The 20677-nt window shown below is 41.5% G+C and overlaps 1 protein-coding gene across 1 annotated transcript in view; it reads right to left on the bottom strand.

The window, feature by feature from the left end:
- LOC125231642 (nucleoprotein TPR-like) overlaps positions 1-20677 on the bottom strand; it is a 35036-nt gene that overhangs the window by 9260 nt on the left and 5099 nt on the right. Inside the window, 11 exon segments of the mRNA XM_048137124.1 lie at positions 2641-2858; positions 3335-3434; positions 3644-3770; positions 5018-5128; positions 6548-6679; positions 13443-13831; positions 14225-14354; positions 14575-14664; positions 14874-15073; positions 15234-16505; positions 16508-20122. Of these exon segments, the coding sequence (XP_047993081.1) occupies positions 2641-2858; positions 3335-3434; positions 3644-3770; positions 5018-5128; positions 6548-6679; positions 13443-13831; positions 14225-14354; positions 14575-14664; positions 14874-15073; positions 15234-16505; positions 16508-20122 (6384 nt within the window).

Below are 20677 nucleotides of genomic sequence, written 5' to 3'. Positions count from 1 at the left end.
ATTAAATAAATAAAGCGTTTTCATAGCGTAGCGGAAAGCGCGCGCATTATGCTCGCTATCCGCGCTCTTTAGTTCCCACCAGGTGAATCCACGTAAAAGTAACGTGAGTCACGACTTCATTGCGTGTTTATTTGAACTACAGCTGCAAATTAAAGGATCTATTGCATACATCGGGAAAGTAACACGTATTTAGAGATAGATTATCACTTGAACTTGAGTCGTGAATAAATGGAACATGCCATAAAATCGTGACTCATGATACTCTTGCCGCGGATTGACCCACCAGCGTCCACTGGGCGCAACGCCAGCTATCGCTATCATTGCGCTCCGCTGACGCTACGTTCTCAAAACGCGCATGTGTGGCCGAACTTTAATGGTATTTGAGGGGTAGTTTTGCAAGCGAGGTTGATAGCACAGTATCAAGCCGTAATTTTGCTATGTCATTGCACTGATACAAGTGCATGCAGTCATCGTCAATATTGGTGACTAAACTAAAATTCACAATTCTGCGGACTAAATTGACAAATGACTGACAGATGAAATGTTACCAGGAACAGTGAAATAAAAATAGTGAAGGGTATATGTCGATAACAATATATCGACAAGTTGTAAAGCACAAATAACAGACTAGTTTAAATCAGAAAAATACGAATGTTACTTTTAAATACAAGGTAAACATTTTGGTTTCTTCGGTTTTCGAGGTAGTGGATGGATAAAATGCGTTTTTAGCTTTTTACCCACTAGTTTTATAGCATAAAAAGGTATCCGAACCAGTAAGTAAAAAAAATATGTTGTCCGACAATGAGTAGTCTTTATTATAAAATATTATTCATTTCCAAGCTCAAAGTCATCTTCATCATCATCATCAGTTACATTTATAATAAAACGATCCGAGACATTGTCCACTAAATGGTCGAGTTGTAACATTTTGTCCTCGGTTTTTATTATGTGATTTACACAATCTTTTCGTCTTTCGGCTGTAACACAATAATTATTGTAATAATTCATTTGTAAAGATTCAATAAACTATCATAATAAATATATAAATTTCATTTACGTTATTGCTGGTTTGAAATTAACATTTTATATCTAACTAGGGGTCTACAGACCTTTCGATCTGTCGAAATCACAAGAAAAGTTGGTATATTACTTGACTAGTAGTGTTTTACGTGTGCCGGTGTAGGACAGACTCGCGAAATAGAGAGAAAATTTAGGCTCCGTCGGCATACCTAACGGCCCAGCCATACGTGCGAATGAAAAGTCCCATCGCTGTGTCTCGCTCCAATGTATGTCCGCCGCTCACCGCTGCCGCGCTTAGACCAATGTCGTAGCTAAGCCGTAACAGGGGTCGTGTTACACAGTGAGCTTTCTGTCGTAGTTATTTATTCTGTGGCTGTAGTGATGTAGCCCCGTCCACTAGAACGGTGCACGACTCGAGCGGCGTTCATCGCATCGGACTAAGGGTCAGTTGCATCGACCTCATTTGACAGACACATCATCGTTACGCAGCAGATGTCTATGGAATTTCCCATACAATAAAATTTTACGAACGCTTTGACGATGATAGATGGTTTGATGCAACCGGCCCAAAAGTAGTCGGGAAGGAAGTTGTAAAGGCCGCTGTATACATGGGGTCTTACCCTTGGAGCAGCCCCTTGGCCAAGATAAGAGTCGCTGTTTACACATAGGCGAACCAATCACTTGGCATTGGTTCTTCATAAAAAATGGATGGACGTAGAATGGAAAAGGCTAGTTGCTTTTATAGTGTAAGGGAATTTTTGGAACATAAATTATTAAACAAGTAGTATATTTCACATTGTGTACGTTTCTTGACATTTAACTTTTATAATTCTTAATTATTAATTCATGACTTCCATTTTGTATATTTTTTAATTTTAACGACTAGTATTAATAACGTTTTGACAGTTGCATTTTTTTTTATATAAGTGGATGCCTTTTTATTATGTAAAAAACCCACCAACCATATTATCTTGTTTTAATTTATAAGTTTGGTATTATTGTTGTAAAGTTTTCATATTGTAATATTGTCAATTATTTGCATGTCGTGTTTTCGACTGAATACTGATACTTTAAAAACCTGTTATCATCCTGTACCATACGTATTCTGGCAAATAAAGAAATTCTATTCTATTCTATTCTATAGGTAATTCTAGGTCAATTACGTTGTCAGCAAAATTTAATTAATAAATAATAACCTCATAATAAAATTAAATTATCTGAAATATTAACAATTTTTTGAATATTCTGATAAGCACATTTATCTTTTTTAGGCAATATTATTAAATATTTGCAAGGGTATTTTATTTTCTAAAATCAACACTATTAATTGGCATAGATAAACTTATTATTTTCGTAAATCTTTCACTACTGTCCTCTCTGACGGATGACGACAAACCGAATGAGGCGCCAACGTGTGAACACAGTTGGCCATGTGCACCAAGATCTTTTGATGTGTGGACAAAAAATCGACACCAGTCGGTTGGCCGGCCAGAGCTGGCGCCAACTGGCAACATTCGGCCAAGTAGCCCCCTACACGCTTGTGGCCAAGGGGTTCCACCAAGGGTTGGTGGAACCGTTGGCCACATGTGTACAGCGGCCATAAAGGAGAGGTAGACTTACTGGAGTCGGAGATGGCGGGGCTGGGCGCGGGGTGGGGGTGGGGGTGCGGGTGCGGGTGCGGCGGCGGCAGCGCGGAGGCGAGGTCGGCGTGCGTGTCGTGGTGCGAGGCGGCGCCCGCCTCCGCGAACGTGAAGCGCGCGCCCCCCGCGCCCGCGCCCGAGCCCGCCCCGTGCGCCGCGCCGCCCGCGCCCAGCGGAGACACTACCGCCTCGCCGAACCTGAACGATGGACGACAAAAAATACTCGATAAGCAAATGTAGGATTTTTTTTTGTAATATACTCTGATACGTCGACCTTATTCGACGTCGAGTCGAGTCGACTTCTCAATTTTTTCCTCAATTCTCTATTCTAATATTAAATGTAAAAATAAACAAATATCGCCGGTTGAAAACCCCAATATCGTGAGTGTTGTGTGTCGACAAGTTGACATCCCTAGTGCACAAAACGTTCAAGCGGGTGATCAGGACCGAGTGCGCGCGGTTCGACAGGCTGGTGCGGATTTAGCTAATCTGCTCCGAGACCACGGGGACGATGCCGCCCTTGAATGGTCTAAGTTTGAATTAAAAACAAAGTTTAACTCAATTAATTCCCATTTGTAATTTTAATTAAGCATTTTAACTTCAATAATCACGTCATAAAAGTTCAAAAGTATACATTGAAACGAATATAAGAAAATGTAACAAGTTCGGCTTACCCATCGTTTCTTCTCGGCACGTAGAGGGTAGGAGTGGAGGGGACGATACTATCGTCGCCGTCGTCACCGCCGCTGCCACCAAGCGACAGGGCTCCGCTGGCTATTAAACAAAATGCATAATATAAACATTAGTAAACTATACAATTATTTTTAAATACTTACCACTTGAGAAAGTTGAGACTACGTTTTTTGAAAAATGAAAATTACCTCTAGATTGCCAGTAATAAAACTGAAATAATCTCTTTCTCAGACAGACTCAACTACTCATCTCTCGGTATAACATAATGTTCCGAGCCAAAGTATAGGTACCTTCGGTGCCGCTGCTGATGGCCTCGATCTGCGGCCCCTGCGGCGCGGGCTCGGAGTCGGGCTCCCCGGCGCCGGCGCCGCTCAGCTCGCCCTCCGACCCGCCCATCGGCGACTGCGCGGGCGACTCCTGTACCGACAACTAATTTACAATCGGAATAATCTTACAGAAAATATACTTATCATTAGGCAATGTACATTGTACATCTTTACCGATGATTAACACTTTCGAAACCGGGCTCTACGCGGCGCTACGACATTTTCGCTACATACGGGGAAACCCATGTAATCGGCTACGCTTCTACGAGCGGTGTACCCGACAGTCGGGTTCTTGGTAGCGAAAGTGTTAACTAGCATTTTGATCAAGCGAGAGCGCCGCTCGAGGCGAAAATTTCGAAAAAACTCCCGACCGCGACAGTGGACCGATTTTTATGAAATATGGCTAAGAACACTCCCGACTAACTCAGCTTTCAAACAAAACAAAAAATCGAAATCGGTTCATCCGTTCGGGAGCTACGATGCCGCAGACAGACACACACACAGACAGACACGTCAAACTTATAACACCCCGGCGTTTTAGCGTCGGGGGTTAAAAAATAGAGATAGACAGACTATCTTTCATCCCGGTCACGGCACCAAAATGTAAAGTTCGTATCGTTTCATATCTTTCGCTCGGAGCATTCGGTTCGGCGGGGCGAGCAGCGGGGCCGGGGCGGACTCGCTTGCGTCCACCCAGGACACTCGTATGAGCAGGGGCGGCTCACTCCGCGATTCTATCGCCGTGCTAGAAGTACATTCCGGCGGCCGCGAGTTCGCGGCCTAATCAGGGGTGGCGCGCGTTCTCACGGAACGCACGTTCGCACTTTCTATTGTTATTTTACGCCGCGAGTTTTTTTTTAAGGTTCAAATGCGATGTCCGCGTGTGGAATGGCTAACAATGCTTAGTTAAATAGACATCATGAATAAAATAATATATGTACCATAGGACATTCTTACACAGATCTAGATTAAGTCCCACGGAAAAGTTCAAAGTTGGAACTTAAACCAAAATACTGTATATATACCTAGAAAGTACCCAAGACTTAAATATAATAGTATAAAATTTTATCTGAGTAATTAATTCGTTTTAATCCATAGGCAACCCTATCACCCGACGCTGCGCACGTGCGGCTGGTTTCTTTGTAAAAATTTTGTAGGCATTTAAAATGGCGGCATTTCGTGAACATCAAAGCAGTGGGCCTTCTGTACTTGTACTATTATATATTCTGTGGTATGAGCTTCAATAGTTTGACATGCACGACTCGTCCCGCTGCCCGCCCAATATGAGCATGCACTCGGGCCTCTTGGGAAACAAACCAGTAATGGAGTATCGTGTACCTGGTGCGCCGCGCCGGCGTCGCCGTCGGCGCCCTCCTCCACCTCCTCCTCCTCCTCACCGGCCTCCACCTCCTGCTCCTCCTCCATATCCTCCTCGTCCTCTTCGCCTTCCTGCGACCGTACAACAAATGAGATGGACAATCAAAATGATGCAATATATCTTTAGGATCGGCAATAGATTAACTGACACGATAGTGCAAAATGGTTTATACGTACATATGCAAGAGGTAAGTGGAGTTAAAATTTTAAACAAAAATTAAACCCTTTGAACGCAACATCTATTTTGGGCGGCAGTGGCGGCACGCATTTTCATCGTGAACTGTGTCGGAATGTTCATACTGGATTGTAGGTGCGCATGTAAATTGAAATCTTTGTTGGTCAAATGTTATAATATGTATTTCAATTCTAGAGGTGATTGTCGAAAGTAATTTTGAGTTAACATAGACAAGCCTATAAAATGAGGGCAGCGAAAATCAAATCTAGAGATGCACCGAATATTCGGTTACTATTCGGTATCCGGCCTATTCGGCCCTTATTTTAATATTCGGCCGGATACCGGATAGTGACGTACGATCCGGCCGGATACCGGATGTGCTATTTTTGATTGAATGATTTTGGGGTAAAAAAATTAAATGTTATAATACTTATAATCATAGCCCTTTGTTATTAAAAATATAAACATTTAAACAAAAACGGACTCCGCGTCAGTTCTAAACGGAGTTCACTACCAAACAAGTCAAAACCTGCACGACGCGCCCGCTCCCTGCTTAAATTGTAGGTATTGTAGGTAAATTTCTCCTGTCCGAATATTCGGCCGATAGTTGGGCCGAATATTCGGTATCCGGTATTCGGCCAAACAACTATTCGTTGCATCTCTAGTCAAATCGTAATGGCGCGACGTTGAAAGCTAGTGTTCCTCCGCCGATTTTAACAAGAGTTAGGAATAATTCGCGGTTATTTTCATTAAGACTTATGTTGACCGGGATATACCGCAAGGAATCGGACGACGAGGCTCATTTCGTACATCGCATTTGTCCTACATGTCGTAAACTATTGAATTTCTTTGGACGTTGTCTTATAATAAAATTGTAAATTAAATATTACTTGTTATAGTTGTTATGGCTGTGGAAAATTGAATCTTGAGGGATTTAGTCAAGTTTTTTGAGTTATATGAATAAGATTGATGATTTAACTAAATATTGAAAGTTTGTACGAAACCCTCGGTGGGAGTCCGATTCGCACTAGGCCGGTTTTTTTTTAAATCGCCACAGCAATCGCGCAGACCGTATCGCCAACCGTGTTCATCGGTCAAATGAGATTATCAAAAAAATATTTCAAAAAAACAGAAATGAATTGAAACAAACTAGCTACTGTTATGAACTCCATTAACCATGTAGACCGTGATTACCTTTTTGATTTTTAGCCGAGGTCCGAATATTTCGACTCAGCTATATCAGGAACTCGACAAAAATCTAAAAGGTAATCACGGTCAACATAGGTAATTCTAATTGTATCATGATAAGATCGTACCCTGTACATGGTGCCGGAGCAGCGCTCGTCGTCCTCCTCAGAGTCCACGACGATGACTCCCTCGTCGTCTTGGTCGCAGCGGGATGAAGTTGGTACTTGGTATTCTACCTCCACCGACCGCTCGAAGCCCTGCTAGAAAATTGACGGGATTGCGAGCTTAGTGTATAACTGATGTGATGTGTTGTTAAGTTGATGTTGAAACTGGCCATTGGATTACTGTTGATATCTATGATGAGCGTGTCCGACACTCTAAACGACGTGTCTTATCAATATCATAGTGCTCTGTTTTTTGAATAAGGAAGGGTTGTCGAAGCCTGAGTCACATATAATGTCGATCTGTGCTTGAAATATGTATAACTCGTATAAGGTGTAAGGTCAGTGTGGAGAAGACCGTCTACCCGGAAAGACCGTCTATTGACTATAACTTTTGTGTTTATATATCTACGCCTCTCACACCTCCGAAGGTATACCAGTTTTTCATCCTCAAACAATTGGTCTTCAATACGTATCCCTAGGACGAACACTAGTTAAAAATAATCTTGATTTGTGTTTCGAACTCGAACATCGAGTTCAACATGGTTCCGCAAAAAATTAAAATAAAATAGAAGCAGTCGGAATATTTGTATATTGTATATGTAACGTAGTCATTTAATAACCGTTCTTTCTGACTAGTACTATTAATTTACTCAAAACGCGCTCAATTTCTAGTTTTATGTTCTGAAATATGTAACTTAGAAATTGTGCCTACTCAGAAAGTCCGGCATAAAAGAGAAAGGCAAGACCGGCATATGATAAACAAGGAGTTGCCAACCTTTTTTAGGCTTTATTGGAAATAAATCGAGTGTAAACGATATCAATATATAAGTACGTTTTTGGCGTATGGTAGTTGTACCGTTTTTGATTTTAACTTCGAAATACAGTTTTGATAATGATTCGTATGGTGTTACTAAAATCATTTGAAAGTATTAAGTAAAAATAAAATATATGTGACATGGTTGTGAAGAATGATAAGAGGTGAACAGCTTTTTATTATTTTTGTTTAAGGTGGCTCGCCTAGGTTACCCGAAGGCTGCGTTAGATGGCGTTAATCTGCAAATTACCGGTGTTATTTTTTTTGTGGAGTCGTACAGGCATTTATATACTTTCAATTATGCTTCGCGAACATTTAATATTAAAATTGACGTATTACAACATACATTCAACTTCTCATTGTAACGTTAATCCCCTTAATGTAGATAAATTTACTATTTTACACTATTTTTAAGTACCACTCACACATACAAACAGTGTTTTTGTATTCCTTCTAGTCAATAATTTCACGCGGCGACAGCTTGTTTAAATAGCCTTGCGGTAAATACGTGTTATCGCATGATTTGCATGGAAGTACTGGGTTCGAATCCAGGACTTTTTCTTTTTTTTTTTTTTAATACTACGTCGGTGGCAAACAAGCATACGGTCCGCCTGATGGAAAGCGGTCACCGTAACCTATGGACGCCTGCAACTCAAAGAGTGTCGCATGCGCGTTGCCGCCCCATTAGAAACTTGTACACACCCCTTTGCTGTGTGTGCACAGCAAAAAGGAGTGTACAAGTTCAAAAGAGGGTTTGGGTTGCCGACGACTCAAAGGACAATAGACGGAACAAATTAGTTCCGTAAGTCCTCCCGTCGTCAGCACCCCGCACCCTCGTTGAGCTCTGGCAGCCTTACTCACTGGCAGGAACACACACTATGAGACACTATTTTTTGTTTTATTATTATACATAAATGTACTCGTACAGTAGTTACTGAGCGTTTTCCACAAAAAAGTTAAAAAACCTATTCTCTTACATGGTAATAATTTTTGGGTTCGTCGAACTCAGAATTTCTAACATAATTATCCTAATATGATATTTTAAAATATTCCAAAAAGTATAGATAAATTTTAGTTTCTAAAGTACGATTCGAATGATTTTTTTTTTCTAATTGTTTATTTTCGATGGAGCAAGGGTATCCAAATTGCTTTTGAAATCTTAAATTAGTAAATGAAAATGCAATAGTTAACTGAGTATCGTAGTGCTTTAAAAACTCAAGTGGACTTTTTTTATCTAAGGAGTAATTTTGAGAATATATTATATTTAGCGAGGGTATTAAAAGTTGTGTTTTATATCTCAACTTAATAAATAGAAAATCAAAATGACAATAAAAAAATCAATATGTTCTCTAAGATAAAATTGATACCTTTGGCTCTCCATTCTTGCTCGGTCAATAAAAAATACGAAATTTATATCCAAAAAAAATACAAAAAGTTCATAGAATCCCGGGATTCGAACGCAGTTTCACGGCGTGACAGGCGACTGTTCACCAACGACGCCATTACATAACACGCTGTTACCGACGAAATTAGGCTATACGTATATAATTATTTAAATATAAATAATAATGTCAAATCCATACTAAAATTACAAATAAGAAAGGGTGTGTGTCTGTTTGTTTGTCCGTCTTTCACAGCAAAACCGGAGCGACGAATTGACGTGATTATTTAAGGGGATTTAGTTGAAGGGATGGAGAGTGACATAGGCTACCTTTTGTCTCTTTCTTACGCGAGCGAAGCCGCGGTCAAAAGCTAGTTTATTATAAATGGGAAAAGCTGCTTACTCTATAATCTGAAGTGGAAGAATTCGTTGTTTTACCAAAGATAATGTGTGTTTGTTTGTTTGTTTGTCCGTCTTTCACGGCCAAACGGAGCGACGGATTGACATGTTTTTTAAGTGAAGATAGTTGAAGGGATGGAGAGTGACATATGCTACTTTTGTCTCTTTCTAACGCAAGCGAAGCCGCGGGCAAAAGCTAGTACAGCACGGGTAGCATGGTCGCGCGATAGACGATAAAATATCAGGCCGTCCCTGTCGCACTATTAGTAAGTGCGATTATAGGGACGGCCAGATGTTTTATCATTTATCGCGCGACCATAATTGCCTGCCTGGACCAGATTATATTGATAATAATTATTATTTGTAACCATTTAGTTAATATTGTCTTCAGTTACCGCGATAGTTACTCATGAAATAAAAACTATGAAAACGGATTAAATCGTGTATAATGAATTTACAATTCATCCCGACGTTTCGAACACTACAGCGTTCGTGGTCTCTGAGCTCAACGGGTGACTGAGGAAAAATTACAATGTGCAAAAGCTACCCACATACCTACATACATATTCTTAGATATAACTATTTAGTTGTTGAAGAAAAACATTCACACAACAATAACATAGGTAAACTAGCTCAGTAAATGTAAGGAAGTCAGCACATTACTAATACTATGCCTACACTATGACCTATGTACCTGACCTGACGTGTAATATTTTATTTTATCAACAAAGGCATAATAAAGATTGTATTGTATTTTTGTATGAAAATAAATAATAGGAAAGAAATATAGTAAGAGTCTTTTTAGGGTTCCGTAGTCAACTAGGAACCCTTATAGTTTCGCCATGTCTGTCTGTCTGTCCGTCCGTCCGTCCGTCCGTCCGTCCGTCCGTCCGTCCGTCCGTCCGTCCGTCCGTCCGTCCGTCCGTCCGCGGATAATCTCAGTAACTGTAAGCACTAGAAAGCTGAAATTTGGTACCAATATGTATATTAATCACGCCAACAAAGTGCAAAAATAAAAAATGGAAAAAAATGTTTTATTAGGGTAGCCCCCCTACATGTAAAGTGGGGGCTGATTTTTTTTTTCATTCCAACCCTAACGTGTGATATATTGTTGGATAGGTATTTAAAAATGAATAAGGGTTTACTAAGATAGTTTTATGATAATACTAATATTTTCGGAAATAATCGCTCCTAAAGGAAAAAAAGTGCGTCCCCCCCCCCCCCCTCTAACTTTTGAACCATATGTTTCACAAAAGTAGAACTTTATAAAGACTTTCTAGGAAAATTGTTTTGAACTTGATAGGTTCAGTAGTTTTTGAGAAAAATACGGAAAACTACGGAACCCTACACTGAGCGTGGCCCGACACGCTCTTGGCCGGTTTTTTAATAGAATATTTATTCTATTAGAAAATATTAAAAAAACTTAATAAATCCAAAAAAAGTTCAAAATGATTAAAAAAGACTCCGGAATGGAGCTCGAGATCTCCTGCTTCATAGTCAATGCGTTTGACCGAGACGCCATTTCGATTTACACTAGCAGTGTCGAAATACACGATATGTATCTTTATTGACAAAATGCGTCATTATTTCTGAGTCTGCTTGAGTTAAGTAAACCAATATCTTTAAATAATTACTTGTCAAGAGCCAAGTGTCACTGATGACAATGTCAACTAAAAATGCGCGAAATATGACGGCTCTGTGTCTGTACACAAAATTTGGCACGCACATTTTCGTAAAATTAATAAAAAAATCGCATGGATTTGTCCATGATTTCTGTATGAAACAATGTATTTCGTTCAATACTGCGACGATGGATAATGTATAGTAGATGTATGCGCATATTTTTATTTAGTTGTAGTGTGCGGTGACTAAATAAATGGTAGATGTTTTTTGTATGGAAAGCGAGCCACCTTAAGTATATGTAGATTGTGCAAAATGCGGCGACAAATATTTCAAAAGAGAGTAGGGTTTCAAGTTGGTCATTATTTATAAACAGCATTACCACACCTCGGACACTGGCGATTAAATATATGAAAGAGGCGCGTTCCTAGCACACAGTCTAAGCTCGTGTAGGTGAACGCGTACTATGCTTGTATGAGTGAGATATGACAGGTCGACTGTTCGCGTTTTTGACAGGCGGTAACTGTCAGGTAACCGAGAGGGGGTGGGCGGCTCTTTCAGCGGGGAGCGGGAGTGGCCATACTGTACGATAGTACTCTTTATTATACTGTGGCATTACCCAACAGGGACCGTATGGGTACCCTTAAAAACGGTTTTGACCGACTATTTTACGCCTACCCGACCGTTAATTGACATTGCTGACTGTCACTTTGACATAAAAGTCGTCATGGGTGTCATCAAATATGTTTTCGGGGGTGCTGTTTTAAAAATTAAACACCACTTTGGAATCTGACATTGCTGACTGTCACTTTGACACAGAAGTGGTCATGGGTGTGGTCAAATAGGTTCTCGGGGTGATGATTCTAAAATTAATAATCAATCTGGAATTTGACATTGCTGACTGTCACTTGACACAAAAGTCTGGTAGTGACTATAGCAAAACCCATACATTGCTAAAAAAAGTTACCAAACTAATTCACGTACCTAATATCCTATTACATTTACTTAATAACAAAGTTTCAAAAACAAATAAGTAGTTGGATTTATATGAGCCTGTAATATCGTGACTAAATTGGACCTGAAAAGAAAAGGTTATGAACCCCATCTACGGGACATATGCCGGTCTTACCTTATAAATGGAAAAATGCTTATATGTTTAAAATTTCAACGTTATTTTATTAATTATCTAGCACATTCTGCCCTGTTATTACGTAAAATAACAATGATCATGGTTTTGGAACCTAGTCTCATATGAAATTACGCGACAACAAGCACTAGACGGTCTTCCCGTACTCACCGCGGGGGGACGGTCAACCCGCCGAGCCTTAAAAAAATGTGATTTTTATCACTTAAAATTACCTTATTTCGCCAAAATATTAAAAAAGCTTTGTAAAATATAAAATTTGCTATCCCATAGGCCCATGCGCATTACGCTAGACTACATTAATTATAGAGTTTTATCCACTCAAACTTTATTTCAAATAAACTATGCCGGTCTTGCCCGCACTGACCTTAATATTTTGCTAGGATAGGAGATATTTATGAGCCATCATTTGAGGAAATAACGTGAATTCTAAGGCTCGATCCCGAGCGATCCGCCCGATCAATTTGTATAGAGTTGATGTTGTCATCCGCGCTGACCGCGGTCCGCTTTACCCTAAACTTAATACATATTAGTCCGGTGCGGTGCGGATCGCAATAAAAAAATAATTCACAACGCGGTATGGTAAAAACCCACCGCATCGGTGATTACTAATCAGGCCATATTTAAATTCAACCGAAGTGAGCAGGGAAGTGGGCAAGAGGAGTGTGTAAACTCGATACTTCTCATGCCACTGCCATTGCCACTCGCGCTTTGAAGCGAAGTGAGCGGCAGAGCAGTATGTAAACACAGACCGCTCCCGATCCTGCTGCAGCAGTATTTAGGGAATTATTGTCGGTAGCGAGGGGCAGCGGCAGGGGCTGAATGTAAATGAGATATTAGAGCGTGCGCAGACAGAGGGCGGTCTGGAGTTCTCCGTTCCGCGTTCAAGAGTTCTGCGTTCTTTAGAATGTACCGAGTCTGTAGCAGCAACGCACACAGCGGGCAGTCTGCCCGCGGCGGTCAAAGCGGAACGCCGCGTTCTAGCGTTCTTTTCCCGCCGAGACAGAGAACGCTGGAACGCGGGGATGTCTGAGGTTGCAAACACAGAAAAAATAATGAATTTGTTAGGAAAAGGAAGGATTTCTGAGGTCGAATCTACGGATAGTACACGACGAAGTGCTGTTATGTTTATTTTATCCTTAATAAATTTGTAATTATTATGTCCTAAAAATATAGCCGGCCTTTATTTTTCTCAATTAATGAACCATATTCATTGACATGCGAATAAAAATATTGAATCGCTGTTCATTTGTAAGGAGAATTTAATAGGTGGAATTTTTGAGCAATAATTCTTCATAGGAAAACGAACTTTTCAGTGACATGTTGCATGTACAAAGACACAAACGAAACTAGAACGCGAGAATTTAAACACCGCCTGTGTGCGTTGGAGCTCTTGAGCGGTCAACGGTCATCAGAACGCGGAACTCTGACAGAACGCAGACCGCTCTCTGTCTGCGCACGCTCTATGAGATAATCGGGTAGTCGGGTGCTGAGTAGTTACCTGCACCCTGGTCCGCTTGGCGGTGACAGGGCGGGACTGCAGACGGCGCTTGGGCGGGCGCGCGTCGGGCGGCGGCTGCGAGGTGCTGACGCCGGGCGGGTGCGACGTGCTGACGCCGGGCGGGTGCGACGTGCTGACGCCGGGCGGGTGCGACGTGCTGACGCCGGGCGGGTGCGACGTGCTGACGCCGGGCGGGTGCGACGTGCTGACGCCGGGCGGGTGCGACGTGCTGACGCCGGGCGGGTGCGACGTGCTGACGCCGGCCGGCGGCTGCGACGTGCTGACGCCCGGTGGGTGCGTGGTGCTGACGCCGGCCGGCGCGTGGGATGTGCTCACGCCGCCGGACGGCTGCGCGCTAGCGGCCGATGTTGGTGTGCCGCTTGTGGCGCCTGTACAATGGTATTCATTTCAAACTAGGGCAACTGATGTCTCGGTTGTGAAACGTACGTTCTAAGGTTAGTCGAGCATTGGTCAAGACGAATGTGATGAAGTCGCTGTCGACTACTGTGCTGTGAACAGTGTGAACTTTAGTAGCCCCAGCAACTCATATACAGGATGTATTTTGATAGTGAATCCGTGAGGACAGATATCAGATCGCGTGCTGATACAAAAAAATGGTCTCAGAAGACATTTCTTCGATTTCAAGTTAAGGAAGAAGATTTTTGGAAAAACATAAACCTTAAAAAATAGGTCATTTAACAAACTTTTTTTGTGGTAGATCGACAAGCTTTCAATCTACAAGCAATACAATTTAGTAATCACAGTATTCGCAGTAAAAGTACCTTGCAAGGAAGTGGCAGGCGCAGCGGGAGCGGCGACGCTGGTGACCGCGGCGGACGCCGAGCCGGACACGGCCGCGCCGGAGCTCGCGCCGCTCGGCTGCTCGATGCGAGGCATCACGAGGGCTACGGCCTGCGATGTACACACAACTATTATATTAGTATGTATCACTGCGACCATTCCTCGCAACCTACTAGAAGCTCGGTCAAGTTTCGAACTCGAGATACCTCACATCCTCCGGATGTATAAAGTAGCTGCCGAGAATTAATAAAATTAAGTAATTAAGCTAAGTACTATGGAAAAATATGCGAGCCTGTAAGAATTATAGTATATAACACATTAAACCACTTACTTGCTGAGGAGCTTGGGAATGCGATGAAGGTTGTGCTGAACTGTCACTAGAACCTGAACTGCCCATACCAGCTTCACTGGTGTCCATATCCTGAAAAAAAATTGAAAGGAAATCAGCGCAAGCCACTTCAAATACGTATTCGTGCCCCCCCCCCCCCCCCTTTAGTATAAGCTGTATAAGTCACTAATAGGTGCTTACCGGTTTTAGGGGTAGGCGTGGTGTACTTTAATGTGTGGCGCAGTGCAACGCGTCGGATAGACTTGAGCAGTGTCTCCTATAGGTTTAAGACTTGAACAAACCTGCGTGGACTCCGGCGGCGCAGTGGACGCAGCAAGTGCAGCGCGTGGCAGCGGGCGAGACGAGGACGCAGGCATATACTCGGTGGTGTGTGCGTCGTGCGGCGCTGTAGGGCCGACCTGCGCCATAGGCCGGATAGATGCTAGCGGGGTCTCGCCGCCGCGCCCGCGCGCCATCGTATGTGCGCTTTGTTGAGCTACACCTGAAATCAAAGATTCCGTTAGTACAAGGTTATTTGTACAATAATCACGGCCTACTGAGATGATAACTTAATTTTTCGTTCATATAGAGAAGAAGAAAAAGGTCAGGCAAAGGTCTGCCAATAATAATGACAAATGAACATATAATGGTATTGAACTCACCAGCCATTGGTTTGATATTCGCCGTGGGCGGGTCCGTCGTGGTTTTCTCAGTAGTAGCCTGTTGTTTGGACGCCGAGGCTTGGCTCTGAAGCTGCCGTTGCAGCATCGTCACCTTCTGTTGTAGCGCCTCGATCTCTCGCGTCTTCTCCGCTTGAGCCTCCGTTCGCTCCTTCTCGAGGCGCGACAGGCGGCCCTCGTACTGAGACTTGATCAAAGCCAACCTCACGTCTTGCTCGTCCCGATTACTTTGTTCTATGGCACCTATTTTAGTACGCGCCTCTTCCAATTCGCGACTTAGCGTATTTTTCAGCTCAGTTAATTGAACAATCTTATTCTTAGCTTGTTTCAATACTACTTTGGCCTTCTCTTCTTTGTCAGTATTTGCCGTTCTGAGACTTTCAATTTCTTGTTTTAATTTCTCATTGTTGGCGTTCTCAGCTTCCAATTGAGCTTGTATTTCAGTGAGCTGTGCATCCATCTTCTTAGCGCTTTCGGCCGAAGCAGCGTCCGCTGCAGCAGCTTCCCCTTCTGTCTTCTTCTTTTCTTCTTCAACAGACTTCGCCAACTCTTCATACTGCACCTTGTACTTCTTAGCTATCTTTCTAATTTGCATTTCCTTGTTTCTAATGTCATTGAGAGAAGCATCTTTACTGGCGACTTCTTCAGTTAGCTTAGCATTTGTTTCAAGAGCGGTAGCAAGCTCCGCCTTAACCTTGGTAAGTTCTTCAGTAACTCTAGCCATGTCATCTTTAAGGGTATTTATTTCTTCTGTTAACCTCTTGTTTTCTTCGACCAGAGAACTTTGCTGCCGCGATAATACTGTATATTGCTCTTCCAACTTACTTTTTTCGACTCTAAGTGCCCCAAGTTCCTCATTGGCCTTTCTGGTGCTGTCTTTTTCATTGGTTAACATCTTAGCCAGTGTCTCCCTTTCATTTTGAAGCCTCTTCCAGTCCTCTGGGCTGGTTTTGTTGGCGCGTTCCACCAAAGCGTTGACTCGAGTTCGCCAGCGAGCAGAATCTGCTTTCAATGATGTATTTTCTGATTGTAATGTTTCATTCCTTGAAGTCATGTCATTGATTTTTTCCTGTAGTGGAGCTAATTTCTCTTCGAGCTGCCTAGTTGAGGCAGTGAGTTCCTCTACGCGACTTGTTAAAGTATCACGTTCTTCTCTAAGAATTCTGTTGCTATCCGTCAAAGCATTCAGCGTTTCGACTTTCCTAAGAATGTCTGATTGCTTGTTAACAGTCACCATGCTCACTTCAGATTTTCTCTTTCAGCAGCTAACGCCAACTTAGCGCTATCAAGTTGTTTTTCCGCAATTTCTAACTGCGATTTCAGCCGCATGTTCTCTGCGTTGAGAATGTCCGACTTCGCCATAGCAATGTCTTTTTCTTTCCTAAGGAACTTGACGATTTGGAATAATTGTTCTGACGATTTTCCATCTTCCTCAGAAATAGATACGTTCATGGACGAATCATTGGCTGATTCATTCATGCTTTCTGACATGGATCTCGAGGCATGTGTGACGGACAACTGAGTACCTAATGCTTGAATCTGGTTATGTAACAATGAATTCTGATCATTTAGATCCTTAAAACGCTCTAACAACTGCGCGTTTTCTGCAGCAATCATTTTTTCTCTTTCAGCCCAAGCAGCCTTTTCAGTTTCTAAGTTCTCAACAGCATTATTTTTTAATGCGACTAATTCATTGATTTGATTTTGAGCTCTAGACAGTTCTTCTTTCACATTGGACAAAGCTTGAATATCAGTAGAATGAAGCATCATTTCATGATTATATTTTTCTTCAGCTTTAATGACAACTTCTGACATTTTACCTATTTCTGCTCGCAAGGCTGTAAGCTCTGACTGAGAATTATCATAGTCCGCTAAAGCAGTCTTTAATTCTTCTTTAGCTTCCGCTAGTTCTCGCCTTAGAGCATTGTTACTGATAGACTGCTCTCCATTAGCCTGTAAAGTAAGTTCTGCTTCAAGTTCCCCACATTTTTCTTCAAGGTGTTGTAACTTTTGTGTATATTCGGAAAGTTTCGCCTCTGTCTCAGACTTGTATGTTTCATACTCAGTATGAAGTGTTTTAAGTTCTTTTTCAGCACCTTCTGATATGTCACAGTATTGTTTAATATGTTCCTTTGCCACATTCAACTGTTCTTGTAAAGATTGGATTTCTGCCTCTTTATCTGAAAGTTTATTTTCCAACTCTTTTATCTTCTTCATCGAATCAAACGAACCATCTGAATTAGGCGTCAATGCGATCTTAAGTTTTTTAGCAAGTTCTTCATTAGCTTTATTTTTTTCAGAGAAATCAGCCCGTAGTTGTGTCATTTCTTTTCTCAGTTGGTCAGCTGCATCTTTTTCCTCTTGCATACGCGATTTAGCGGTTTCAGTTTGACGTTCAAGATGCGACGCTAATTCTCTAAATCTATCTTGTTCTTCTTGTAGCCTTCTTCTTAATGCAGAACATTCTCTGGTCGCCTCGTCCAAGCGCGATTCAATTTTTGAGCGGTTTTCAACTTCGACTCGCTCTAAGCTTGCCTTAATTAATTCAAGGTTCTTCAACAGTAAGGATTGACCCTGACGTTCTCGGTTTAATATTTCTTTTTCAGTCTGCAGCCGCAGCTCAGTGTCTTTTAGTAATTTGCATTCCAATCTTAAATTTTCTACTTGTATTTCAGCAGCAGCAAGTTTACCTTGCGCATTCAGAGCCTCGTCGCGCAAGTGTTGCAGAGAAACTTCATGCTTAGCAATTGTAGCATTATAAGCCTTGTTCTTTTCTTCCAGAGATGCGATTTGCTTTTTATAAGTAGTAACATTTGTTTGCAAGATTTTAAGTCTCTCGTTATTATACTCCGAGGTTGACGCACATTTGCTGTTAGCCGCTGTTAGTTTTGATATCTCTTGGCGCATGTTATCAATTTGTTCAAACAACATTTTCTCATTTGTTAGTTTTTCTTCTTTGTATGTTTTATATTCCTCTTTCAACAGTTCCAAGTGTTTTTCTGTTTCTTTTAACTTTATTTCTAGAGCAGGTGCTTCAGCTGCTGGTTTTTGGGGTTTTTCAGTAGTTTCCATAGTAAATGAATCTCCCTTTTCCATGTCAATATCTTCCAAAACGGAACTCACTTCATGGCGTTTGCCTTTCATGAGGTCGTGATATAATTTCTTGAACATATCGCGTTGTCTAATTAAACCATTCACCATTTTGGTCTGGCGGTCTTGGGCTTCGGTTAGTTCCAGAACTCTGTTCTTCAATGATTCTATTTTATTTTGCATTTCTCCTGTCTCAAATTGTTCTTTGTGTCGCTCAAATTCTTCTTGCTTGTCAGTCAAATCGCGAACCATGCGCAGCAGTTTTTGATTGTTTGCTTGTAGCTCCTGAATGTCACTGAAAGTTACTAATGTCTTGGATATGATCCTGGATGAACTAAGATCTGATGAATTAGTTGCATTTGAGGCAGTATTAGAGGCATCGTGATCGCCATTAGGAAGTAACCCTCCGCGACTATGTTCAATTTCCTTCAACAAGAAACAAACCTGCCTTCCCAAATCTGCGAGCTCGCCTTTGAGTCTTGTATTTTCGCGGCTATAATGGTTGGCGATTTTAGAGGACTCATTATAGTCATCCCTTAGCCTGTTGCATTCAATCACCAAAGAATCAATTTGCTGAGATAAGGCTGTATTACTTTCTATTGCTTCTTCATATTCAATTTTTTGTTTTTGGAGCATTGGAGCCTTTTCCTCTAATTCTTGAACGATAGTATTGATGGTTATGTTAAGTCGTCTATTTTCTTCTTTTTCTTGTGCTAGTTCATCAGTGACTTTTACTAGCTGTGAATAAATTTGAGTCAAGGACATTCCTGATTTCAAAAGCTTACTAGCTGTAGCTGCAGATGGAGCTAAGTCACTTAATGCCATGTCAAGGTTTTGTGCATTTGCAGCCTTTAAAAGATCATTTGCATGTTCTAGTTCATTCTTAAGGGAAGAAATGATCTCATTCTTTTTCTCCATCATTTCTTCATGGTCTAATTCGGCCTGCTTATATTTCGTTTCCAATTCACCATATTTTTCTGTAGCTTCATTCAGTAACTTTTGCAGTTCTGAAATGCCTTCAGTTAGCTCCATAGTTTTTGCCTCAGCATCATCATGCATAGTTTTGAATAAATCGGCTAATTTTGTTTTGGCATCCAATTCTTTTTTATAATTGTCAGTCATTTTGTTTTCAACTTCCCTCTGCTCAAGAAGGCGCTGTGTTAGATTTTCGGCGCGGGTATTTAAATTCTTTTTTACCTCATTTAACTGAGAAACTGTTTCATTTGCGGCATTCAGTTCTTCGATTTTTTCAGCTAACTGGGTTTCCACGTTAACTAATCTGCTGGTACTGTTCAGTCTTACGGTCTGCAATTCTGAAGTAAGCCTGTTGACTTCTTCAGTCAATCCAGAAATTTGAGAGTTGAGAAGAGTTCTTTCCTGTTCTATTCGTTTTTCACGATATTGCAAAGCCAGTTCTTTACTTTGGATCTCGTCATTAAGGGCAAGAGCTTCACATTTTGCGTCAATAGCTGCACGCAGTTGTTGTGAAAGCGATGCTTCGTTGGCCGTTAACCGTTCAATTTCAGTGTCTCGCCTTTCCAATATACGTGTTAAGTCATTCCTTTCATCCACTGCAGCATCTCGCGCGCTTTTAAGAGAAATTGCTTCATTTTCCAAACGAGCAATTTTATCCCGCGCCTTGTCTTGCTCCGAGTTTAATGTTGTAAGCTGCTTCTCTAACTCGGCAACGGATTCGTCAGCAACCAGCAATTTTTTTGCAACATCTTCATATTTTGCAGTCAATTCAGTTATTGCTCCTTCTAAATCAGATATCTTGTCCCCTGTAACAAATAAGAGGAACTAATAATATGCACCAAACATAAGGTATGCCCAAATTTAGTCATTAACTCCTCGTATGCTGAGACACGGATCCGTGCGTGGGAATTTTAATCTATTGTTTTAAATGACAAGGTCACTATTTCAATGATCAAAATTGACAGGCCGCATACGAGGGGAAAAAATATGCAGTGATCCCCTTTACATTTTTTACAGCAAGACGGGAATAAAAATCTACCTTATAATATAAATGCAAATGCCCTGCGTGACTGATCAACGCAGGGCCGAAACTAAAAAGCGTATCAGGATGCATTTATAAAGTGAACTGCAATTTTTTTCTGTGTAATGTTGACAACTTGACATGTTAAAGTGCCTCTGTGTCGTACTTGCTGAATTAATGATTTGGATAAGAGGATGAAAGTTTGTATCAGTATGATGTTTTTTTTTCTGTGATAAGAGGCAACAGGTCGCCTGATGGTAAATGATCACTGTCCCCATGAACACACAAAACACCAGAAGGGGTGGAGATGCGTAACCGGGCCTTTAAGATGGGTATATGT

Source organism: Leguminivora glycinivorella, chromosome 12, assembly GCF_023078275.1.
Source record: "Leguminivora glycinivorella isolate SPB_JAAS2020 chromosome 12, LegGlyc_1.1, whole genome shotgun sequence".
NCBI lineage: Eukaryota > Metazoa > Arthropoda > Insecta > Lepidoptera > Tortricidae > Leguminivora > Leguminivora glycinivorella.
This window is presented reverse-complemented; position numbering and strand designations above follow the sequence as displayed.